General features: G+C 38.9%; 2 protein-coding genes and 1 long non-coding RNA gene across 3 annotated transcripts; 1 reads left to right on the top strand and 2 right to left on the bottom strand.

Annotated features, from left to right (window-relative positions):
* Positions 1-7,324: 7,324 nt before the first annotated feature.
* On the bottom strand, positions 7,325-8,289 carry LOC112184666 (LIN1-like protein). The gene is made up of 2 exons (XM_024322915.2): positions 8,015-8,289; positions 7,325-7,967 (listed from the first exon to the last, which is right to left on the bottom strand). Exons 1-2 carry the CDS (start codon positions 8,272-8,274, stop codon positions 7,613-7,615), a joined length of 615 nt encoding a protein of 204 aa, XP_024178683.1. The 5' UTR covers positions 8,275-8,289; the 3' UTR covers positions 7,325-7,612.
* Positions 8,290-8,396: 107 nt separating this feature from the next.
* LOC112190181 lies at positions 8,397-8,965 on the top strand. Its single transcript, XR_002932293.2, has 2 exons — positions 8,397-8,575; positions 8,671-8,965. It is a non-coding gene; the product is annotated as an uncharacterized LOC112190181 (long non-coding RNA).
* Positions 8,966-17,790: 8,825 nt separating this feature from the next.
* Positions 17,791-20,519, bottom strand: LOC112184665 (plasma membrane ATPase 2). Its single transcript, XM_040513503.1, has 10 exons — positions 20,406-20,519; positions 19,867-19,986; positions 19,587-19,709; positions 19,392-19,496; positions 19,166-19,310; positions 18,778-18,970; positions 18,555-18,648; positions 18,408-18,487; positions 18,005-18,060; positions 17,791-17,885 (listed from the first exon to the last, which is right to left on the bottom strand). Exons 1-10 carry the CDS (start codon positions 20,517-20,519, stop codon positions 17,791-17,793), a joined length of 1,125 nt encoding a protein of 374 aa, XP_040369437.1.
* Positions 20,520-26,160: the final 5,641 nt, after the last annotated feature.

The following is a 26,160-nucleotide window of genomic DNA, read 5'->3' as shown; positions in this document are numbered from 1 at the left end:
CTCTTTTGATTTAGGGATCCTTCGCGTTAACGCGTTCCAACGGAGAATCCCGACCCAATCACCAGACCAACAAATTGAAATGGAGTTTCTAGAGAAAAACTATAAAACTGGGAGAGTGAGAAGATGGTGATGGCCGAGTGTTTTGAGTTTTGAGAAGAGGGTGTTTTCAGAATGATAGTGTTTTGCTAGAAGAAAAGGCCGAGTGTTTTGTTCTAGTGCTTGGAAATAAATCAAGTGGGAGACAAAAGTCACAAAACTCTCTAAGCCTAGCCTAGATAAGTTGTCAAAGGCGCGAGCAGCTGACTCCTTTTATTTTGTATTCATGAATCAGACAACACATAAATAAAGTTATGTTGTCTGATTCTGAAGACATTTAATTTGAGCTGAGGCAGTAAGGAGGGAACATTGCCGCCTGTGTGCAATCAAAAAATCAATTTTGGCGCTAGTGATAAACATTTTTCATTCAGACAACACAAATAAGTAATTACGTTGTAAGAGTACATATATGTAACTTACATTTCAATCAAAATTTGCTCGTTTTGGAGGGAAATGAATGACAATTTAGATGCACCTTCCTCACTTGGACAACAGAAAGAAAAAAACTGTTGTGTGACATTTTATAATCTACATTCATACAACATATATAACTATTATGTTGTACTATGCAGCAAAAAATCAGTGCATGTGAGGTAGAATTTGAAGCTGAATTTGAGTGAAGGTAGGAGGGAAATGTGCCGCTCATTTTTCTTTTCATTCACACAACGAACCATCCTTATAAGTGTTGTACAATGTTCTTCTATCTAAAAAATTATGAATTGTAACATCTTCGCACAACGGAAGCTCCTTAAACATGTTGTATGAAGCAATTTCCATCAACACACAACATAAATTTTTTTTTCGTTGTGTGAAAAACGTAGTCTGTTAAGGTTTTTGGCGTAGTGTAGTGAACTCTATGTCACTATTCGAGCTATTAAATTCAATAAAGTTATGAGAGAAGATCTCTTAGATTTAGACACATATTGGCTTTGTCACGACAGGATAGGTCGTCCTAGTTATGATATGATGATCCGTCTACTAAAGACTTCACACGGAAATCTATTTTCTCTAGCGAAATGAAGCATGAATCAACAGTTGATTCCTGGACAAAGTGTGACCATCGTCACTGCTGTCCACCACCAGCCTAGGGCTGGCATAGTCCTGATACCATGGATAGCGTACATCATGGTGATGACACCTCAGGTGATGTTGCAATCACCAACTTTGCTTCAAATAGCGTTTCAGACGCTTAGGCCTACCAAAATCCTCATTGGTTGCTTCTAAAGCCTCTCACTCGTTTTACAAAGCCTGTTCCTTAGGGAAATTAGGACTAAGGCCGTCCTATGCAAAGGATATGAAAATACTCATTCAGTTCCTACATAGAATCCATGAGGATTCTGTGGACTGATTCAACCAACCTGCGGACGTTTAAATATCTCATGATGTTGGTTGACACGCAAACACGCTGGTCACGTGTTGTGCCATTGTCCACTTGTAATGCTGCTTATGTTACACTCCTAGCACATATCATACAACAACGGGCTCACTCCCCGAATAATCCTATTCAGTCAATTAGATTTGACTATGCGAGAGAGTTTACATCGAAGACTTTCAATGGTTATTGCAATAGGGAATGATGTTGGACATCATATCCTTATATACACACCCAAATGGTCTCGCAGAAACGACTACGATGGTAGTCTGGACATTGGTAATGCGTACCAATCTCCTTATATCCGCTTGGGGTGATGCAATATCGCATGAAGCTATGCTAATTCATCTACGACCCACTGCCACTCAATCTACCTTTGCGTTACAGCTAGTGACTAGGTACAAATATCATACTTACTCATATTTGAGTGTGCCATCTATGTGCCAATTGCACAACCACAGCGCTCTATGATGGGTTCTTACAGACAAATAGGCAACTACGTTGGTTTTAAGACTCCAACAATCGTCTGCCACTTAATGTCCTTGCAAGGCGATCCCCTTACCACCAGATTTGCGAATGTCACTTTGATGAGACAGTCTTCCCCTCGTTAAGGGAGATAAGAACACAGATGTTCAGCAGGAATGACAGGAATTTTCGTAGTCTGTCCCCACTATGTCTCATCTCAATCCCTACTAAAGTGACGAGATCACACAAATATGCTGCAAACATACCTGCAAGGAAGGAGTCCTTACCAGAGGACGTAGCGCCACCCTACACAGAGGTAGGCATGGCGCCAACGCCAAAGAGAGTGGAACTCTGGCGTTACAGGTCATGGCCCCAGCTAGGATGCATGGGAGGCCCGTGAGTTCGAATGATACTTTGGCACTCTCCAATCCTTTGATCATCGACACTCAAAATCCGTCTCATGAGTATCTTCCGGGTTATGGTTATCGTTGGGGGACGCCTCAACGTCAGAACCTATTCCTGACAATATAGAGCTCTATGAAAATTACACTAGTATACATGAGACGTGGGATAGAAACTCCATCATAATTGATGATGTAGTTGCGCATGAGTTTGTTAAGTCAGATGATATCGAATCACGCTCCGTTGATGAATGAATGCCAATGTAGAGAAATTTGGCCTAAATGGAATGTTGGGATCTATGTTAAGTTGGATTCTCTAATGAAGAGGAAGGTTTTTGAGCCAATGATGTCAATACCTCCTAACACAAAACCTGTTGACTAATGGGTATTCGTTAGAAAGCGTGATGAGAAAAAGATATGGCAATCTCGCCTTATAGAGCAAGACTTCTCACAAAATGCCCTGGAATCGACTACGATGAGACATATTCTCTTGTAATAGATGTCACTACACTCCACTACCTTGTCAGTTTAGTAGTTTTCGAATAACTGATAATGCAGCTTACGAATGTGGTCACTAAGTATCTCTCTGGGGATCTAGATACGGAATATACATGAAGGTTCATGGTGAACTTCATTTACCCAAGTCAAGTGACTCTAGACCACGGAGCGCCTTTTACAAAGATATTGAAACGCTCACTAAAGTGACTACTTGATTGGGAAGGGATATGCCAGTGCGTTTCCATAACAATTTTCGGATTCTATCGCGGTTCATGTTGGACATGATCTTCATTGGAAGCCCTTAAAGAGTTAAAGGAAACCGCTTAACACTTGAAATCCGAGTTTGAGATGAAAGATTTTGGGAGAACACGATTAAGTCTCAGTTTGGAACTTAAGCATTGTGTTGATAGATGCTTAGGCATTTTGACAAGGTCAAACCTTCAAGCACCCCTATGATCGTCTGTAGTTTTGATCCTGAAAAGGATCCTCTTCGTTTGAAGGATGATGGCGAAGATGTGCTAGAGGCGGAAGTGCCCTACATAAGTACAATAAGCGCATTATTGTACTTATCTAAATGCACAAGACCGGACATCTCATTTACAATGAACTTGTTAGCTAGATATAGCTTTGCGCCAATGTGACGCCATTGGATTGGTGTAAAAGATATCTTTCAGTACTTGAGATGTATGATTGATATGAGATCGTTCTATCCCTACAGAGAGATGATGGATTCGGACCCATATCACACCAAGATTGCCGCCAACACTGGCCTGCGTCCACTATCCCCATCCCAAAATAACATGTGTTTTGGAAGGTTTTGGTGATATTGGGTATCTCTTTGACCCACACAAAGGTCATTCCCAAAATAGTTAAGTGTTCACCATGAGTAAAGACCGTGATATCTTGGAGGTCTACAGACCAGACCCTAGTCGCTATATCTTCGAACAATGCAGAGATTATTGCTCTTCACGAAGTGGTTCGTGAATGTATATGGATTGGATCTATAATTACGCATGTTCGAACAATTGTGGTTTGAAGTCTACCACAGATGAGCCTACCAACATTTTGGATAATGCTGCTTGTTTTGAACAAATGAAGCAAGGCTACATCAAAAGCGACAACACCAAGGATAATCAGCAACAACAGACTCTCCTCAGGATCAAAGTGAATTAGGTTTGATCTGAGGACAGTGTGGCAAACTTGCTCACTAATTCATTGCCTAAATTCCACTTTCGAGAAACATGTTGGTAGCATCGTTTGCGGAAGTTATCTGAACTCCCATGACCGTTATCATCAGGGGGAGATGTCTACATGTATGGTCTCGAAACATGAAGGGTGTGTTGTGCTCTTTTTCCCCTTCGACCGAGGTTTTTTTTGTCCCACAGGGTTTTTGTTACTCGGCAAGGTTTTTAATGAGGCAACGAGAGAAGCACCACTTTTGGGCGACACAAGGGGGAGTGTTCAAGTAAATCCAAAATATGTGTCTGGCCCAAACTCGAGGTTACTTGCTTTTGTTGAAATAGGGTTTATATTAGAGATATTCTCGGATAATCGTAGGAAATATCCAATTAATGTACGATTATGTTTCCATGTACAACTCTATCTCTATGCTTGTAATCCTCTATATAAAGAGGGCCCTATTATTAATGAAAGTACGACTCAATTCTCTCCCATTTTCAGTTTTTCCTTAAACACTACCCTCTTTTTTGTAAATTTTAAAATTCATATTTTACCCCCGATTTCTAACAGCCATGAAAACTCTCACCGCCACCTCTTCCCATCTACTCAACAACAAGGATCGCCTGTAAACATACAACTAAAGATTGGCAGAGAGAGAGAGAGAGAGAGAGAGAGAGAGGAGGAGGAGGAGGAGGAGAAGGTTGGATGAAAGAAGAAGAATAAGGGGAAATAGCAATTAAGAGGAAAATAGAAAGAAAAAACAAATCTTATTGGCTCCACTTATATCTACTAGCCTCATACCCATGTGATGCACTTGTTATTGTTGGAAATATGAGAACGTTTTTCTTCTCATCTAGTTCCTCCATTTTAGGTTTTTTTTTTTTTAATAACTAAAATGATCTGTTTAGATAATGTCACTATGAGCTTGTACTTTTATTCTAAAGGATATTCTAGGTATTTTAAAATTTGGTGAAACTTTTGACACCAAATTTTGGCTTCGATCCCTTTATATAATAGTAGAGATTAAGAGTGATTACTGACTATACTGCTGTCTCAGTATATCTATACTGCTATCTTAGTGTATATGGAAAAGTCAAAATGAAGCTTTGTTCCATAACAAGTATGTCCACTCACAGATCCTTTTATCTCATGTTCAACATCAGCTTTATGAGTTTAACGTTGTCATTCCAATAGAACATTGGGTGGAACTTTCTTTTCCTTTTTTAAAAAATGAATGTGGATGGGCCTGTTGATTCGAGGCATAATTTAGGTGGTCTTGGAGCAATTATGAGGAATGCTAAAGGGTGAGATGCTATTGGCGGTTTCTAAAGGATTGCAAGGAAGATTCAGTCCTAAAGCTGCGGAACTTTTTGTAGTTTTTTATTTTTTATTTTTTTTTGAGGAGAACTTTTTGTAGTTGCTTTGGGACTTCAACTGCATCCCAAGCAGGTTTTTAGTCCTTCTCAATTATTTTGGAAATGAATGCTTTGAATGTGATCAATGATTTGTAAAGTGGGGAGGAGAATTGGTTTGTGGAGGGTGCATAGATAAAAGAAGTGATGACATTTTTTCGTTTCTTCTCAACGGTTATTTGTACATATATTATAAGAAACGTAATTAGATTATGCATATTTTAGCTAAATAAGCGTTTTTATTTAGGGGCCGTGACCACTTACCCGATTTTAGGCTAAAAATTGCCCACTTACTCCACTAAGAGTTTTTTAACCCCATTTACCCAATCTAAAATCTACTGACAGTTTTGCCCCTATTAATTAACTCTCAGACTCTCTCTCTCTCTCTCTCTCTCTCTCTCTCTCTCTCTCTCTCTCTCTCTCTCCATGTCTGCAGATCCGACGCCTGGTTCGGGTTTGAAAATGGGTTTGGTTTGCCGAAATCGAGGGAGAGCCAGGCAGATCGGTTGTTTAGTCTAGTTCCGTACGGCCACATCGATGACGCCGGTGGAGGAGATCCAGGTAAGTCGGTTCCTCGGTCTGGCTCCATACGGCCACATTGACGACGACGACAGTGGAACATATCCAGGCAGGTCGGTCGCTAAGCCTGGTTCCGTACGGCTACATCGACGACGACGACGACAGTGGAGGAGATCCAAGCAGGTCTGTTGCTTGGTCTGGCTCCATACGGCCACATCTACGACGACAACGGTGGAGGAGATCCAGGCAGGTCGATTGCTCGGTCTAGTTGCGTACGGCCACATCGACTACGACGGTGGAAGAGATCAGGTCGCTGACGGCGGAGGGTCTGCTGACGCGATTGGCGAGGATGGCTGCAAACTACGTGTGGCAGTGGGCGGCTAGGATTTGGTGCCCTGTTTTGGGTGCCCAAAGTAATCTGGGTTACCCAGATGGCTGGTGTTGGGCTGATTTCATGAAGATATTTCTGGGCTGTTTATTGGGGGGCAGTAGACACATTATTGGCCCCCAGTAGACTTTAATACGAGGGACAGGGATCACTATAGTGTGGTGTTTTGATAAGTTACATGTTGTTTTCTGTGTATTAAAGTCAAATTATCTGTGAATCCTACAAAAAGGTGCATTTTTTGTGGTCTAATGGGAGGCAGTAGAGACATTGGACTTTGTATTGGGGGGCAATAATATGATTATTGGGAGCCAATAATATGATTATAAATTGATCAATTGTGCCTGTAGTGTATTCATTTTGGTTTTGAGAGTTCATACAATTCACTGGACGGCAATAATATGATTTTTGGGAGACAATAATATGATTACTGGGGGGCAATAATATGATTACTGGGGGGCAATAATAAGGTTACTGGAAATTATTAGGGACCGGTCGCCGGATTTCGGTAACGTTCTCCGGATTCCTGTCACCGGTCGCCGGCGATCTGCCACTGGTCACCGGAGGCCGGCAAGGTGGAGGATGACTTCTCCATCTAAGTGAAAAAGAAGGAGAGGGCAAAAAAGTCTCAAAAAAAATAAAAAATAATTAATTGGGTAAAGGGGAAATAATCCCTTAGAGTGTTTTGGGTAAATGGGGTTAAAAACAGTTGGTGGAGCAAGTGGGCAATTTTTAGCCTAAAATCGGATAAATGATCATTTCTCCTTTTATTTATTGTACTTCAAACTTTAGTATAGTAACAATCACAATTGTTTTTTTTTTTTTTTGAAAGGATCGCAATTGCTTATTATCCTAATGCAATTTCTTTCTTACTCAAAAAAAAATATTAATAATAATAATAATAATAATAATAATAATATGTATTAGGGGTACTTTTGTCCTACATGACAATAGATATTTATATATAAACCCAATATACTTGATGTTCCCTCTTTTTCTCTGTTGTTCAATTTTTCAAGCAAGCATGTTCTTCCCATACCCATCTTCCTTGATAGTTTCACTTTTGTATGACCCTTTCAAGATGGGTTTGATAAGTGATGCTTATCTACAATCTAGAAATGTAAGTTAGGGCTAATATTTTTATCTTATCTAGGCATCTAGCGCATTTTGTTAAATTTGAAAAATAATCTGTGTTATTGATGAGGGAGCATTTGGTCGATTGTTAGTGCGATAACCTCACATTTCTAAAGTTTGCCCCCAAATTCCTCATTCGTACGGACAAACCCTAAATCTCAAGACTCAAGCAATGGAGAGTGATTTGATTTCGGAGATGAAAAACGAGATTGAGAATCGACTGGCTCAGACTCAATACCAGTAAGCTGTTTCTTCTCCACCTCGATACAATGCCTCGGTGTCGTCGGAACCTCATTCTCAGGGGACTGCTCGGATTGTCAATTTCTTCTGAATCACCATCATTCTGCTCAAAATCTTGAGCTGCCGCCATCTCCACGTGATCCTCCACCTCCTCAGGTAGCCTTCTCCGAATCATGTAACGGTGAGCATCGTCCTCCGAACAAGAATCTTCCACCTCCTCAGGTAGCCTTCTCCGAATCATGTAACGGTGAGCATCGTCCTCCGAACTAGAATCATCCACTTCCTTAGGTAGCTTCTCCGAATCATGTCCGAACTAGAATCTTCCACCTTAGGTAGTCTTCTGCGGACCACAAATCGGTCAGCATTGTCCTCTGAATCTGAATCCGAAACCGAATCCTCATGATCTTTCAGCTCAGGTTCTCTCCTGCGAAGCATGTAGCGATCAGAATCCTCTTCCCAATCAGAATCTTGATAACCATCCTCTCTTCCAGAAGAATCAGAATCTGAATGGGAGTCGTGAATCTTGATCTCAGCCTCTCTTCTCTTATACTCATAACCTTCGATGCTCACCATTACATGATTCGGAGAAGGCTACCTGAGGAAGTGGATGATTCTAGTTCGGAGGACGATGCTCACCGTTACATGATTCGGAGAAGGCTACCTGAGGAGGTGGAGGATCACGTGGAGATGGTGGCAGCTCAAGATTTTGAGCAGAATGATGGTGATTCAGAAGAAATTGATAATCCGAGCAGTCCCTGAGAAGGAGGTTCCGACGACACTGAGGCATTGTATCGAGGTGGAGAAGAAACAGCTTACTGGTATTGAGTCTGAGCCTTCGTCGCCGGCTCCAGTTTTTGTTTGCAAGGAGAAACAGGTATATTTCAAGCATGCATTTGCAAGATTCACATTTTGAATCCATGTTCTGTTAATTAAAGCTGAATCTAAAATGTCTTGCTGTTTCTATTTCAGGAGGAATCAAGTGTAAGATCTGCAATTTTCTGAGCAGGAGTAATGCACAAACTAGTATACTTTCTTGAGTCTTCAAATCGTAGGTCTGCTTTTCTGAATCTGAGTGGAGTAATACCTTATCCACTTTTCGTATGAACTAGGTTTCACAATGTCCAGTTGGAGAAATACCTATCCACTTTTGTATATACAAAGTGGGCTTCTCATTGTCCTGAATATTCTTGCTTCTACTTCTTGTATAAAATAGGGTGTACTTCTCAATATCTTTAGAATGAAGAAACAGTGTGCAGTTACGTCTTTTGTGCTATGTTTTGAATGGTTTGTGACTATTATTTTGAGTCTGCCTATGCCAGCTAGTGCTTCGAGCTAGCTGACTTTTGAGAGGGCTGCTTCTAGCACCCAGATTAAAGCTATTTTTCCAGCAGGTTGCCTGCTACCATGTTTACTAAAACTCATATCTTCCCGCCTTGTTCATGATCACAGCATGAAAAACCTGGATATGACAGTTGGTACAGTTTGGATTCTGACTTAACATTTTCTGCGCATTTTTTCTGAAATTTGTGGTCGGAATGTTAGATACGTGATTGTATCATCATTCTGTGATTCTTGGTAATTGGTAAAGTTTAGATTCTGAGTCAACATTTTCTGCACTTATTTTCTGAAATATGTGGTCGGAATGCTGGATACCTGGTTGTATCATCATTCTGTGATTCTTGGTAGTTGAAGAAAGGAAATTGATGATGAACCTTATGAAGTGCCACAGGTACTAAAACTCTGTTGTCTTTTCATTGTATATGTATATTTGTAATTGTTAAGTTACTTTACTATTTCAATTGAATTTGTAATACTGTTGTATGGGAGAACAAATTGTGGAAACATATTTTCCTTACCATTGGCTAGCTGCCATAGTAACTGTGCCTCAGATAGTTCCAGAGGAAATTTCCTTTATTACCTATGGAAATGCTTGCCTAGATCACAATTTCTGTACCATAATACATACATCTGGGATAGTTCACAGGCAATGCCCTCTATTATGTTATTACCGATTTCTGCGTTGATTTTAATATCTCTGCTTACTAGCTTGGATTCGGTACATTTTATAAAGCCTCTCCTAGAGAAATCTAATCACTAGCTTTGCTTAGTTCTTTCTGTCTGTTGAAAACAGTTGTATAACTTTCTCCTATTTGAGGTAAGGTGTTGTGCTGCCATTGAACTACTCAAGTAAACATTTTTTCCTATAATCATTGCAATTGTTATCTTTCAATTGATGAATGAGCAGCTTTTGAAAAATAATTGTTGCTTTAAATGTAATTACGATGTGCATAAGGGTTGAATCATTCCTTTTTTAATATCGTATTGGGCATTCATTCCCAGTGCATATTATGGACATCGAACACTGGTTGAATACTAATATTTTTCGTTTCTTTGATTCAATTAAAGGTTTACTACTGTGATTCACTTTGTCTGTATCAGCTTGTCATTATTGCATTTTTTTTTATGCCCTTACTCTGTTTCTGTGTCTAATGCTATTCTGTTTTATATCATGGTGGAGAATCAAAAAGAAAATGTTAGTGGCATTATACTCTCTGTGTTTGGATATGCCCTGAAAGGCTGAAATATAGTTTTGTTTTGCCAACAGTTAGTATGCTAATCTTTCTTAGCACTTGAATTTTAGACTTATTTTTGTTTTTCCTTGAGATTCACTGTTTTCAAGTACCTATTCCTTTTATATATGTTTTCTGTTCTCAAGGTTTCCTTTCCACTCTTCCATAGCACACACTTTGATAACCAGAATACCAGGAAAGTTGGTCACTACAGTTTATCGTTTGATGATGTTGTTGATATATTATTCTTATGCAACACCATTACAGCCGGCCAGGTGTAAAGAAAAATTATAAAGCTTGTAATAATATTTCCATGATGATCTAAATCTCTGTAAATTAACTTCATTGATTGTGAAGACTTCTCTTATTTACATGACGTATGTCATATCTTTTCTTACTTATAACTCTTTGTATGTTCTCAATGGTTTATTCTACAATAGGATGCTTACCCTTTGAGTTACTTATGACTGAATGCATGTATATTCTCTTCTTCTTTTTTCCTTCTTTTTTTCTTTTTTGTATGTTCGACTGTACAGAGTATCATATGCAGCTGTAGATTAGTTTTGTAAGTTTGGGCACTTAGCTTAAATGTCTGGTACAGTTTTGTTATATATATATATTTCTAAATTTATTTACTCAGTCATTGCTTAACTGCTCTGGTAATGCATTATACAACATTATATGGTCTGAATCTCTTCTATTTTATATGATTTTCGGTGTAATTGACAGAAAAGTAGTGAGGAAGTGCACATTGTACTTGATGTACATGATGCAAAATAACAATGTTAGGTATGTCCACTTTCAAAAGTTAGACAATATGTTTTGAAGTTACTTTATTTGGTGGTACATTGTACTGTATGAAAAATGAACCAGTTGTATTTATTTTTGAAAGCATCTAAACTTCTTCTCAGCGGGCTCTTCTTTGATTTCCTATTGATTAGCGATTGCATCGCTGCTTATGCCCATATCTTTGTTTGTAGTTTCACATTGGCTTCAGTACAGACCTTCGGTTATCTTTTATATGTTTTTTTTTTTTTTTTTGACAAGAAGAAATGCATTAAAACAAAGCCAAGGAACTGGCATCAAATTACAGGGCAAAGAACTTGCTAAAAGAAAACCAACTGAAATGAAACTACAGACTGACTAAACAACGTTAGAAAGGAGGAGATGAAATAAGGAGGAAGGAGGATGATTGATCCAATCATCCGGACACATCCCCCTGCGAGCTAAATAGGCCAGATGACGAGCGGCCTGATTTGCCGATCTGCTGGTTGATAACCAACTGGATGAGGGTAAAGCAACTGTCCAATCTCGAACTTGATATATCAGAGGGGACACTGACCAATCTGAAGATAGAGTGAAGTCGTTTAAGAGTTGGGCAAGATGGAGTGAATCCAATTCAAGTAGAAAGGAAACACCAGTAGGATAAAGAGATACTAATTTATGAGCCACATAGACACACAAGCTAGCAGCCATAGCTTCAGCATAGATCAAAGACGGAGCAGAAACAGAAAGATGTGAACACCCGATCACAATTCACAACCCCATTTCCATTTCGAGCTACTGAAGCCAGACCTACTACTGACTCAGACTAGGATGTAGCACAATAATCTTCACTGTATGGTAAGGCGGTGGAGACCATTTGGGCTTAGGTGGTGGTCTCACATTAGGCGTCAAACAGTCTGGAAGGTGAGGAGGAGTCGCTGCAAAAATAATGAACTCCACAGCAGCATCAAAAGACAAAGAGACAACCAGAATGGGATTTGGGCTAGTATGTTCAAAAACACTACTACGCCGATGTTTCCATATACGCCATAAGAGAAAGCTGAGATGAGTCATAACCTCGCTTCGATGGGATTTCCCAGAGGAAGAAGGAAATGTCAGATACTGAAGCCAACTATCCAACGTTGAAAGATGTTGGAGGTTAGGACGATAGCCAAGTTGATGAATGTGCCAAACCCTTTGAACCCATGGATAAGCAAAAAGAATATGCTCTATTGTCTCAGGACAAATGAGACAGAAGGAACACATTGGATCCGGAGCTAACCTTCTTAAGAATAGGCTTGCCTGAGTAACCAAAGCATTTGACATCGCTCTCCAAAGGAAATTTTTAATTTTAGGAAGAGTATGTAAGTTCCACAAACGGCCCCAGACACTTGAATCCGGAATGTGAGAATTGTGAGGATGGGGCTCCACTCCTCCAGAAGAAACCAAATGAGCTGCATGGTAACCTGATTTAACTGTGTATATCCCAGTCTTTGTCAATGGCCAAACCAGCTTGTCTGAGATAGCCGAGTTGATAAGAGGGATCTCCCGGATGGCTTGTACCTGATTCAGAGACAAAGCTTCTTGCATAGGATCAAGGTGCCATGAAAGAGAAGACCAATCTATTAGAGATGATACTGTGAGAGAGAGGTTCGATATCACCGTTGGGAGTGGAGTAGACGGTTGCATCCGTGGGATCCAATTAGAATTCCAAACTGAAATCTGTTGACCATTTCCTACCCTCCAAAACAAGTGGGATTTAAGGAACTGCTGACCATGGATTAGACTCGCCCATAACAAAGAGGTAGAAGAACCAACGGTAGCTTCTAAGAACGAAGAAGAGGGGAAATAACGATCTTTTAGTAGCCGTACCCATAGTGCCGAGGGATTCGAAAGAATCTGCCACCCTTGCTTTGCCAAAAGAGCGCGGTTAAAATCCTCCAACTTCCGGAAACCCGTTCCTCCTTGAGATTTAGGAAGGGACAACTTTTGCCAGGATTTCCAATAAATACCATTCGCAGAATTATTTCCCCACCAAAAGTGAGCCATATCCGAAGTAATTTTATCACAGAGGGATTTGGGAAACCGGAAACAGTTCATCGATAAGCTGGGATTGTTGTTGCTACTGATTTGATTAACACTTCCTTTCCCGCCTGAGTTAGAATCTGCTGTTTCCATCCATGAAGCTTCTGGGCTACCGAGTTACGAACATAAGCCAAAGCTGCATTTTTTGATCTGCCCCAGACAGTCGGAATCCCCAAATATTTTCCTGGGTTCGAAACTGGTTTAATACCAAGCTGAGTGGACAGAAAAACCAACAATGCCAGTGGAGTATTTGGACTGAAGAACAAGGACGACTTCAGATAACTTAATTGTTGGCCAGAGGCATCACTATAACTTTGTAGCAGATAATTGAGATTGAACACATTTGCAATCGCCGCTTCAAAGAAAAAGAGCGAATGATCTGCAAACAAAAGGTGACTGATGGCAGGGCCATTTGGAGAAATGCACACCAGAGATAACCAGCGGAGCAGACAAGGCTTTTGGTCTAAAGATGAGAGAACATCACTTACAAACAAAAAGAGGTAAGGGGAAAGGGGATCCCTCTGCCTCAGACCACGAGTTGGATTAAAGAACTCAGAAGGTTTTCCATTAACCAAAATCGATAGCGAAACCGATCTCACACAATTCATTATTAACCTGACCCAATGAGTATGAAAGCCAAGCTTTAGAAGTACTGCTTCCAAGAAATCCCATTCCACCGAATCATAAGCTTTATTAACATCAAGCTTCAATCCAAAAGCCAGCCCTCCGACAGTACGAAGTAGCTTGAGATGGTGGAACATTTCATGAGCTATAATAATATTATCCTTGATTTGTCTACCTGTGACAAAAGTTGATTGGTTCTCTGATATGATGACCGGCATTAGAGGTTTAAGCCGGTTAACCAGCACCTTAGAGAAAACCTTATATGAGAAATTACACAACCCAATTGATCTGAATTGAGAAGCATTTTCAGGGTGCTCAACTTTAGGAAGCAAGGCTATGTGAGTCTGATTCAATTTGGGGAGAACCTTAGCAGTGGAAAAGAAGGATGAAGTAGCTTGGAAGATGAGAGAGTTGACTATATGCCAATATTTCTGATAGAAAACTCCGGGGAAGCCATTTGGACTCGGAGATTTTAAAGCCCCCAACTGAAAGATTGCAGCTCGAATTTCGTCCAGACTTACTTCAGAAAGAAGACCAGCATTCATTTCTTCAGTGATGACAGGATAAACCAATCGAATAACATCCGACCAATCTCTGGAACTAGAGGAAGAGAATAACTGCTTGAAATAAGATAAGAATACCTTGGCGATTTCAATATCAGATTCCATCCAAATCCCAAATGCATTTTGGAGTCGAAGGATTCTGTTACGTTGATGACTTTGAGTTGCACTCTGATGGAAGAATTTGGAGTTACAGTCTCCCAATTTGAGCCACGACACACGAGAGCGCTGGTGCCAAAACTTTTCTTCCAATAACCAAAGCTGTTCAATTTCCAAAGTCACGTTCCTAATTTGAGAGGCAGAGTTACGATCCGTGGCGTTGTGGAGATGATTCAAAGTAATCAGCAGATCTTCAACTTTCTTATGTGAATTAGGAAAAATCTTCTTGCTCCAGACTAATAGAGATTGTTTGCAGGACCAATCCAGGTTGGCAGAGCTATGTTTGGGGAAGCATGCAACCAAGCTTTTGCAATAACCTGCTCACAAGAATCTGCAGTTGTCTAAATATGCTTAGAGCGAAACAACTTGGGAGAGTAGGATTCCTGGGGCCTAGAGTCCAGTAGTAGAGGACGGTGATCGGACCCAATTATGGGAAGATTGAAAACCTGTGAGTGAGGAAAAGCAAAGCAACACTCTGCATTGGCCAAACAGCGATCCAAACGTTCCTTAAGAACCACAGTGTTGTTCCGATACCGATACCAAGTATAAAATGTGTTGGGGTTGAGCTATTACTCACCTCTTTTGATCCAAGCTTGCTGCCTTGTTATGCAACTGCTCTTCACAACTCCAATCAGGTACGTTCACTACTAAAAAGAATTGCTTTTGCGACGCCTATTTTGCGACGGCAATTTGGGCTTTTGCTACGGAAAAAACTTTTCGCGACAGAAAATTGAGCCTTTTGCGACGGAAATATTGGCGTTGCAATAGGTGGCGTCACAAAATCCATTTGCGACGGTAAAATGCCGTCGCAAATGTATTTTTGCAACGGTAGTCTTTTGCCGTCGCAAATTTATTGTTTTGCGACGGCCCATTTGCTACGGTGACTTCCGTCGCAATGTCTATTTCAGGATAATCCATGTGGAGGTATTTGCAACGGCAAGGATGCCGTCGCAAAAAAAGAAATTTGTTTTAAAAAAAAAAATACAGTGCTAATTGCACCATATTTTCATTTCAAGAACATGCAAAAATGAAAACTATTATACGTGCATCTGAAGTTAAACTACAATATCAAATCCATTATAATTAAACCAACCAACAATCAAAACCTTGTATCAACAATTACAATTTGTGGCACGTACATTGATTAAAATTTCCTCATACATAAAGATTGCATCACCTATGTACTAGTTCAGGAGGATAAAGAATTGCAGCACCAAAGTAATTGTATGCCAGCTTATACCTAGGAAACTCCAGCTTTTTTTTTGGCTTCTTTGAGCTGCTGTCTCGATGCTTTGGCAGACTCAATATCTGAATAAAAGCACATGAAGTAGGTGAAATACGTATGTAGTGAAGAAGTAACAAGATCAGAATCGTAAAACCAAGAACTAATGCAAGCAAGAAAGATATTACTATACATAATATATACTTGGTTGATCATTACATAATGTAAAGACAAAACTAGTAGGGCTTTTTTGGACAGAAAATATGACCTCGATCATGGCACTTCATTTAATAGAACTAACAGGGTGTAAGAAGAATATGTGCAAATGCAATGGCACATATATATTTTCTCAACAAACATATAGACAAACAAGATTGACATACATGATTTCTTAGTAAGTGAATGCTAGCGCTGTAGCAAAGTTTCTTTTTGCTATACAATGACAAAACCATTCCAGAAGCTTATTTCCAGTGGACCTACAGATAAATAACGGGAGCATATGTCAGCAAACTTAGTTCTAAATTCCAAAGCATATGTATAAGCATTTAAAGAAATAACAAGAATAGCAAGTTAAGTCATTTGAATGTTGCATTACAGAAACAAAACATAGTCCACCTCTCCACCATGTCACCAAAGTTATTAATAAAATGCATCGCATATCCAAATTTTCTGTGAGATCTTATTTACAGATGCTTATTGAAACCATGCAGTTATTAATACCCAAATGAACTTCCCTCCATGATTGCAACTGCAATACTAAAATTTTGTTACACAAGTAAAAGCACAACTACCAGAAAACCAAATCAATGAACCCATCCAAATAACACTGGTTTGACAATAGCTAAGGTCCTCAACATAATATCACTGAAAGCAAATTGTCTTGCCAAGACAGTTAAAGAATGATTAAAGCAGACGTAAACTATCCAAGCAGGCCAATACTCATGCCTGAGTATGAACATGAAATACACCAAACCTGTGGCTAAAGGGGGGCCAGTTGGAAAGAATCAACTTAACTCTTAATTTCAAAAGGTTTCCACATCAATGATGCCTCAAAATGTTACAAATGGCTTATGTTGTTTCATTCTAGCCTAATCTTTAAGTTTCGACAGACAATAATGAAATAACTGGATAAAAACACTAGATGACAATATGCATAAAGTAGACAAGGATGACAAAGACAATATAAATGTCATTACCATGGGAACAACAGCATCTTCCTTTCCTGTGCTCCTCAAAAATGTGTAAGACAGCAATCCAATGCTATGCGTAGCACTATAAGCAATTGCAAAAGGTCTCTATTAGTTTCAGAAGTAAAGAGGGAGAGAGAGAGGGTGAGAAAGAGTGAGAGAGTAAACATGCACCAAAACTCGGGAAAACAGTTCACACCTTTTTCTTTTCTTTTTTTCCTTTCTTTTTTCTTTTTTTTTAAGGTTACTGATTTAACCAAGACTAACTTAATGACTATTAACAAACAAATGTGCCTCACTCCACATTATAAATCAACTACTGACTGCGGAAAAAAAAAAACAATTGACACTTTTTTTTTTTTTTAAGTTACTGATTTAACCAAGACCAACTTAATGACTAATAAAACACAAATGTGCCCTCTTTCCCCATTATAAATCAACTACTGATTGCGAAAAAAAAAAAAACAAATATAAAATCCAACTATATAAACAATGCAGAAGCCTGTGCACATGCACACCAAAATCTGAGCAAAAGTGATCTACAATTCTAGATCATTCTCATTTGTGGAAAAGCCTACAAGCACGCATGGTTTCTCAATCTTACACCTAACCAATTTGACACTTTTTCCCTCTCTTATTTTTCTTTGTTGATAGGCTGAAGAAAATAACCACTACCAACCTTACAAAAAAAAAAAAGCAAAACAACTATGAACAAAAAAAGAAAGAAAAAAAAGAACCTTTTTCCATCTTTTCCACAACAACGAGTGAACACAATCACGTCTGCCCCAAGCCTCATGGTACTTGTTTTAAAACCATTTCCATCTGCATGAACAAACAACTAACATGATTGTTTGGAGAAGGGTTTTAAACGAAAAGTACTTTGTTGATCAATCAAAACTGTATCAATGTTACGTAGATCAATCAAATTCAAATCTACCTCCAAGAGCCCACTTATGACTGGTTGCATTGGAATGCAGAAACTTGGGATGAATCCTCACATGGTCCATCCCGACTGCACATTAAGAAAACTCATTGAACATCATTGCCATGCTCAATCCATATAAAAGCACAAGCTAAATCTTCAACTAAGATAACTACAAGACTCTTCAATTTGACCAATACAACCCATACCCTTGGATCGCCTAGTGTTCCAATCAGTAATAACAACGGCCAAACCCTTGCATTTGCTGCAAGAGGAAACAAAAATTGTCAATAAGCGGTATAGGCTCGACAATTAGAATTATGCCAACAGGAAATCAAAGAAACACATATAACCCCAAAATCAAATAGCATAAACTAGCAAGCTTACAGTCAACAAATTATACCCCAAACCAAAACCTCTACAATCTGAAAATTGTTTGAAGCTGGAACCCATTATAATTCTTAATAGAATCACAGTTCAAAACTAAAGTTTGACAAAAATTAAGCTCAAATTCCCTGAAAATCCACTACAAATGTAAATCAAAATGCAGAAAAATACCAAAACTAGTATAAGAAATCGAACAGAAACTAACATGCTCAAAAATAAAAGTACCTTTCCAAGAGGAGGCATACCATTGTGCCGAAAATGAAATGATAAGAGTCGTGCTCAGATTGGGGATTTGCAAACCATCCCTAAATCCAATACATAACAGTCAGTATTATGGCTTACAGTGTAAAAAGAACAGATGCTATATCAAACCACATTGCAGTCAAACCCAAACTCACCATCATCTGTGTTAGTCTCCTGAACTGACTGGTGGACCTGCAAAATCTCATAGGCATTGCAAATGGGTCTATTTAATGAAAAACAAAAACACCAGAAATGCAAAATAAACTTGAGAGCAAAAATGTTATGCAAAATGTTATAGAAGATTTGTGAAGCATCTAGTCAAATAGAAGCAATGCAAAGTACGTTAGCAAACTGTAACGCAAGTTCATAACCAACATTACCTGGAAAGATACCAGCAAAACCATCAGCATTCTCAATGAGTTCATCAATTTGTAGACTTGCATCTAACCCATTCTTATTTTCACCAAGCAATGAAGATGATGGATACATGTTTGATCCCATCCCAAGTCGTCTCCCTGTCTCTTTAGCAATTGCTAGTTGATCGCCTTGGGAAAGTAAAGCAAATAGAGTAGTCAAAAAAAAGTACTGAAAACTAATTAGAGTTAGATTTTGATGCGGCTGGAGTGGAATCAGTAAGAATCTAAAAAGTTGCATCAAAAGTCTAGTCAAGTGAATTAGTTTATTACACTGAGCAGTCTCCATTGAATTGAAAACAGAAAATTAAGGTCACTTTTTAATACCTGTAATCATCTTAACACTCACACCAAGATCTAGAGCTCTTCTAATAGTTTCAGCACTGTCGTGACATGGTGGATCAAACAAAGGTAGAAGACCAGCAAACTCCCAAGGTCCACCAGGACTGTCTTTGGTTCCAGCAGGTACTTCAGGTAAATTACAGAAATCATTATCCATTAGCATCAGAGGAAGAGAAATCTATTATCAGGGACATGATTAAATCTTGGTTACCTGCCGTGCAACAGCAAGGGATCGAAGACCACGTTCTGCAAATTTTTCAATTACTGTGTGTGCCCTCTTTTCAATATCTGATTTGTTCCATGCCAAATTGAGTATCTACAAAATTAAAAATAGAAGGGTTTGGAAGGTTAGATCATTTTCCATGTGAGATATGATTTCAATATTTTGAATTGATATATTAAGTACCTGCTCTGGTGCACCTTTGCTCACTCTGTGCATTTTACCAGCTTTGTCTAGGTATGTAAGTGCTGTCCCCTTATCAGTTGGATTGAAAGGAAGGAAGTGAACTTCTGTAATTCCGGCTCGTGCCTTACAATTGAGCAAGAAGAAAAACTCAGCTCAATGAAACCTTTAATAAAGAAATCACTACATTGAATCACATATTCTTGTCCAGTTTCTCTAAAAAAATCATTTTTTACAAGCCTGTAAGAATTGCATTAACATTTTCAGTTATAAGGTCTACTACCTCCTTAGAATCAGCCAGCATTGCAACAATTGCTGCATCAATGGCATCTTGATTTTCCAACCTTGAAGCTCTTGCAGCCATCAATACAACCGAGTCTTTTTCAACATCTTTAGCAAACACCTGCAAATGGAAGCGGAAGTTAAATGTCAAATAAATCCGATATGAAATTTACATATGAAGAAAATACAATAAGGTTATATTGTAGCTGAAAATTAGAGGCTCAAATCAGAGATATCACTGGTTCAACATTACTATCTGTGGCGGCACTCTGCTCGGATATATCAAACTAATACTACCTTTTACGAATAAAAGAGCTTAACAGAAATACTACCTTCTGAGGTCTGAGGCCTTCTCCTCATGAATCATGAATCATACAGAGTTACAAACTGCAATTGAAGAAGAAATCAACATTAAACGGAAACCAAGTTATCAAACCCATTTCTAACAACCCAATCACTCAATCAGTACCATTACCTTTATTAAAATCCAGTAATCAACATCAATACACCATGTCACCATCAGTTAATCAGTATCCATACTCCATACTCCATAGGCCAAGCAATTATATCATTTCTGCAAATCAGCAATTTAGCAATTATACCATCAACATCAGTAGGACAGTAGCACCAACCGAAATCGAAACCATTGGCCATTACCCATTTCAATTTTCAAGTTTTCAAGTATAAAACTTAAAAACCAACAAGAACTCAGAACTGATATAGACATATAGTGATATAGATTAAATGGAAGACAAAAATCACAACTTCACAAGATCAATCATCAAATGGAAATCAGGAAATCGATTATTTACTAATAAAAACTCAGAACTTCAGAAATCAGAACTAGGGAGAGAGAGATGGTGAGATACCACGGAGACAGCCAGACGGCCCAGATGGGTTGCTGGTGGGCTGGTGGCGGTGGGGAGCTCGGAGACCGGACTACTCGAGATGGGTGCTGGTTCTAGGCTTCCAGCCTTGCACTTTTGCAGATAGCCGGGTCGCTGAGTCGGACTGCTCTGCGCTTCTGTGCTCCAAGACTCCAAGTCGCGGTACAAAAAGCCCAGTAGGGCTTGAGCCCTACCAAGCCCGTGGTTGGATCCGCCCCGCCGTTGCAAGCGGTCCCGCCGGAGAAGAAGAGGAGGAAGGCTGGGCGGCGGGGATAGGGCTGCGAGTGGAGAAGGAGTAGTGGCAATGGTTAGGGTTTTGGGAGCAGAGGGGATTTTGAGAGAGAGAGAGGCGGGGGGGGGGGGGGGGGGGGAAGAGCGAGCAGAATTTGACCGGCCTTCAATCTCTTTCTTTTTCATTCGAGAGGGAAGTTTAACATTTGGCCAAAAATTTTGGCGCTTTTAGCATAATCACAGCATAGAAGGAGAGCAAGCCTTTAATCGAAAATAATATTGCAAGTTTTTGGTCTAGCGTCAAGACTACCGTCGACCAATTTGATCCGATTCAAAAATACGGTAAAATTGATTACATTTTTTCCCACAGTCATAATTTATTATAATAATCTCATCCAACAGTCGGTTTTCCTATTTTATTTGAATTGATAGATGTTGCCATTTGGAGTGTATGATATATAAATATAGGTTTATAAAAATAACTAAGTTTGACCTAGTTGATCGAGTTAGAAACGATAACCAAATTGGCTGGATTTTTTACAACCACCATAAAACATTACAATCTCTCCATTAAGCGGTTGATTTTTGCAAATTCATTTTCCACTTCATAGTTCCTTTAGAATGAGCCTCAACAATTTAAATGCAATGTTTAGGTCATACAACTTTAGGTGGCAAATTGGTATAGGCCAATGTCTTTATAATTAAAATCGAAAATTTTATCTTATGTCCATGCACATCTATTGATAGAATATTTACAAACGTGAAGTGAAAAAATAAGCATGTTTCGCGATCGTCACCCCATCGGTCAACTAAGAAGACATTCAAGTGACTACAGTTGACCAATTCGATCGGATTCGAAAATATGGTGAAATTTGCTACATTTTTTACCACACTCATAATTTATTGTAATAATCTCATCCAACGGTTGGTTTTCCTATTTTCATTTAATTGATAGATGTTGCCCTTTGGAGTGTATGATATATAAATATAGGTTTATAAAAATAATTAAGTTTGACCTAGTTGATCGAGTTCGAAACGAGAACCAAATTGGTTGGATTTTTTACAATCACCATAAAACATTACAATCTCTCCATCAAGCGGTTGATTTCTCCAAATTTATTTTCTACTTCATGGTTGCTTTAGAATGAACACCAACAATTTAAATGCAATGTATAAGTCAAACAACTTTAGGAGGCAAATTGGTATAGGTCAATGTCTTTATAATTAAAATCGAAAATTTTATTTTATGTCCATGCACACTAATACCAATATTAAAAAAGAGTAATATAGTGACATTATTGTGTTGCCCTTTCCATTGTTCTTTTTTTTTTTTTTTGTAAAATACATATACATATAAGTTTTGCGACGGCAACGGGTGAAAGCGTCGCAATTGAGCACAAAATTACTACGGCAAAGATTTTCCGTCGCAAATGATAAGACTTAATCGCGACGGAACAATTTCCGTGGCAATAAGGTATCAATTGCGACGGCAACTATTGCCGAAGTAAAAAAGCGAAGCAATTGCAATTTTTTTTAGTAGTGGTTGCCTTGATTAGCTTCTTAGATCAGTTGATCTTTATCTCCTGCACTCAATCACACACATACACCAATATATATTTGATATAGAAGTGATGGTATAGACACAGATGCAAGAAGATGATTTTTATTGAAAGAAAAAGCTGCAGCACACTTTGTTGCTCACTGCTACGTTCTGATATTTTCTTGATCAGATTCCCTCTCTAGTTTCTAGAGATGCAGCTGCCATATTAGACACCACACTTTGGACACAAAAGTCAAAGTAATTATGGTTTTACAACAACTACTTGAGTTTTACTTGAGTTAAAGCATAAAGAGAAAAACATAAGGAATAAAGCATTAACTTTAACACTCCCCCTTAATGCTTTGTTTCTTGACTCCCAGTAGCTCTCTGAAATACTGAAACTTTTCTTTTGACAATGCCTTGGTGAAAATGTCAGCTACTTGATCTTCCGTCCTGCAATATACCACATCAATTTCATTGTCTTCAACAGCATCTCTGATGAAGTGATGTTTGCGAGCTATGTGCTTGGTTCGGTTGTGAAACACCGGATTCTTAGCCATCGCAATTGCAGATTTGTTGTCACAAAGTATTGGAGTAGGTTCTCCTTGCTTTTCACCAACATCTTCCATGATACTTCTCAGCCATATTGCTTGAGAAGTTGCCAATGATGCTGATACATACTCAGCTTCAGCAGTAGACAAAGCAACTGTCTTTTGCTTCTTGGACTGCCATGAGAACACACCTGTTCCAAGAGTGAAAGCATAGCCAGAAGTACTCTTTGAATCATCAACACTGCCTCCCCAATCACTATCACAAAATCCATATAGTTTTGGCACCACATTTCTTTCAAACATAATACCAAAATCTATTGAACCTTGAATGTACCTTAGTACCCTCTTTGCTGTCCCAAAATGAATTTGAGTAGGCTTGTGCATGAATCTTGATAGTAAACTTGCAGCATACATAATATCTGGCCTTGTTGCAGTCAAGTATAATAAGCTCCCAACTAAGCTTCTATAAATTGACTCATCCACTTCTTTGCTTCCATCTTCTTTTTGAAGTTTTTCATTAACCACCAATGGTGTAGGAACAGAATTGCATCCTTCCATCCCAAACTTTTTTAGGATAGTTTTTGCATACTTCTTTTGAGATATGAATATGCCATCTTCATTCTGACAAATCTCAATTCCAAGAAAATAATGTAGCAGACCCAAATCACTCATTTCATATTTTTTCATCATCTCTTCTTTGAACTTCTTAATCAAACTCTCATCACTTCCAGTAAAAACTAAATCATCAACATATAATGAAACAATGAGGATGTTAGTTTTACCTTCAATCTTGATGTAGAGAGTAGGTTCATTGTGGCTTCTTTGAAAGCCTTTCCCAATGAAATAAGAATCAATCTCTCCATACCATGCTCTAGGTGCTTGTTTCAACCCATAAAGAGCTTTCTTCAACTTGCACACCTTTATCTCTTCTCCTTTAACAACAAAGCCCTCCGGTTGATCAACATAGACCTCTTCCTTTAGGACTCCATTTAGGAATGCAGATTTCACATCAAGTTGGTGTAGAGACCAACCTTTTTGAGCTGCTAAGGAGATCACACTCCTTATTGTATCAAGCCTTGCTACCGGTGCAAATGGTTCATTGTAATCAATTCCGGGTTGTTGTGCATACCCTTTTGCAACCTGTCTTGGTTTGTTCCTTTGAATGGAACCATCTGGATTCAACTTTGATTTGTAAATCCACTTCACTCCAATGACTTCTTTGTCACTTGGTCTGTTCACAAGCTCCCATGTGTTGTTCTTCTCAATCACATTTATCTCTTCAACCATTGCTTTCTTCCAAGCTTCATCTTGCATTGCTTCTTCAAAGTTTTCTGGTTCTGTGACACAGAAATTGCAGCTTGCATAGACATCATTCAAATCCCTCATTCTTATAGGAGTTGAACTTGGTGATGAAGATCCGGATGATTGTGATTGTGGACTGCCCATTGGAGTCACTTGTTGTGGAGTTCCTCCAACAACTTCAACTTCATTTTCTTGACTCTCTACCTCTTCTTCCATTTCAATGTTGGGACTTTGGACTGCATTTTGCTTCCAATCCCAAGAGGCTTTTTCATTGAAGATAACATCTCTACAGATTATCACCTTCTTTTTCTTCAAATTGTAGAGTCTATAGCCTTTGCTTTGTGTGCTATAACCCACAAAAATGCACTTCTCACTTGTATCATCAAGTTTCTGCCTTGTTTCTTTTGGAACATAAGCAAAACAAACAGAACCAAACACCTTGAAATGATTCACTGATGGTTTTCTACCACTCCATGCTTCAAATGGTGTTTTATCTTCCACTGCTTTAGTAGGACACCTATTCATTAGGTAGACAACACTGTATACCGCTTCACCCCAAAATTCATGTGTCATCCCCTTCTCATGCAGCATAGACTTAGCCATTTCAACTATGGTTCTATTCTTCCTTTCTGCTACTCCATTTTGTTGTGGAGTGTAGGCCATTGTGAGTTGCCTTTGGAGCCCAATGTCTCCACAAAATTTATCAAACTCCTTTGAGTTATATTCACCACCTCTATCACTTCTCAAGACCTTGATAAGATGCCCACTTTGCCTTTCCACCATCACTTGGAACTTTTTAAACACAGTGAACACTTCTGATTTTTGTCTCAAGAAATACACCCAAGTCATTCTAGAGAAATCATCAATAAAGGTTATGAAGTACCTGTTGCCACCATGAGTTTTTGTCTTCATTGGACCACACACATCAGTATGGACAAGCTCTAATGATGTAGATGCTCTCCAAGCTTTCCCTTTAGGAAATGATTCTCGATGATGCTTCCCAATGGCACAACCTTCACACACTTCATTGGCTTCTTGAATTGTTGGTAAACCATGCACCATATTCCTCTGTTGTAGTTGCTTCAAACTCTGAAAATTTAGATGCCCAAACCTCCTATGCCAAAGCCAAGAGTCATCTAGAACATCAACCTTCAAAGCCATGTTGCTTGGATATTTGAAAGAGATAGGAAAACTTCTGTTCTTCTCCATCTTGATGGTTGCCACAATCTGCATTTTCTTTTTCTTTTCATAGATTGTGCACAAATTATCATCAAAAAGTACCGGGTAACCATTCTCTTGAAGTTGCCCAACACTTAGAAGGTTTTGATCCAATTCTGGAACCAACAACACTTCTCTTATGAATCTTCTTCCTTTCTTTGTTTCAACAACAAGTGTTCCTCTTCCTCTTGCTTGTACTAGATCACCATTGCCCATCTTCACTCTTTTGATCACAGATTTATCAATATCCACAAGAATGGACTGATTTGCTGTCATGTGATTGCTGCAGCCACTATCAACAAACCAAACATTTTCATTTTCCGGTATAGTTGCTGCTTGACAAGCAAAGAACATGTTGCCATCATTGTCTTGCTCTTCGGTGAAGTTTGCTTGATGCTTGTTCAGATCGCAATCCTTTTGCACATGTCCAAACCTGTTACAGTTTTGACATTTTGGCTTTCCTTTAAACCAACAAACACCAATGTGAAACTTTTCACAAGTTTTGCATTTCACCATAGCACTATAACTTGAACTACCCTTTTCTTCATTGCTGCTCTTCTTTTCCC

The sequence above is a fragment of the Rosa chinensis genome, chromosome 2 (assembly GCF_002994745.2).
Source record: "Rosa chinensis cultivar Old Blush chromosome 2, RchiOBHm-V2, whole genome shotgun sequence".
NCBI lineage: Eukaryota > Viridiplantae > Streptophyta > Magnoliopsida > Rosales > Rosaceae > Rosa > Rosa chinensis.
The sequence above is the reverse complement of the archived record's forward strand: the minus strand, read 5'-3'. Positions and strand labels throughout refer to the sequence as shown.

What these genes read in the sequence shown, in the direction of transcription:
- LOC112184666 (XM_024322915.2), bottom strand. Translation starts at nt 8,274, where the DNA reads ATGGTGAGCATCGAAGGTTATGAGTATAAGAGAAGAGAGGCTGAGATC. An exon ending in CCTAAGGTGGAAGATTCTAG is followed by an intron (nt 7,968 to 8,014) that starts TTCGGACATGAT and finishes GGATGATTCTAG; the next exon opens with TTCGGAGGACGATGCTCACC.
- LOC112184665 (XM_040513503.1), bottom strand. Translation starts at nt 20,519, where the DNA reads ATGGCCAATGGTTTCGATTTCGGTTGGTGCTACTGTCCTACTGATGTT. An exon ending in GGTTATGAACTTGCGTTACA is followed by an intron (nt 18,649 to 18,777) that starts GTTTGCTAACGT and finishes TTCATTAAATAG; the next exon opens with ACCCATTTGCAATGCCTATG. An exon ending in GTATGCCTCCTCTTGGAAAG is followed by an intron (nt 18,061 to 18,407) that starts GTACTTTTATTT and finishes TTCCTCTTGCAG; the next exon opens with CAAATGCAAGGGTTTGGCCG.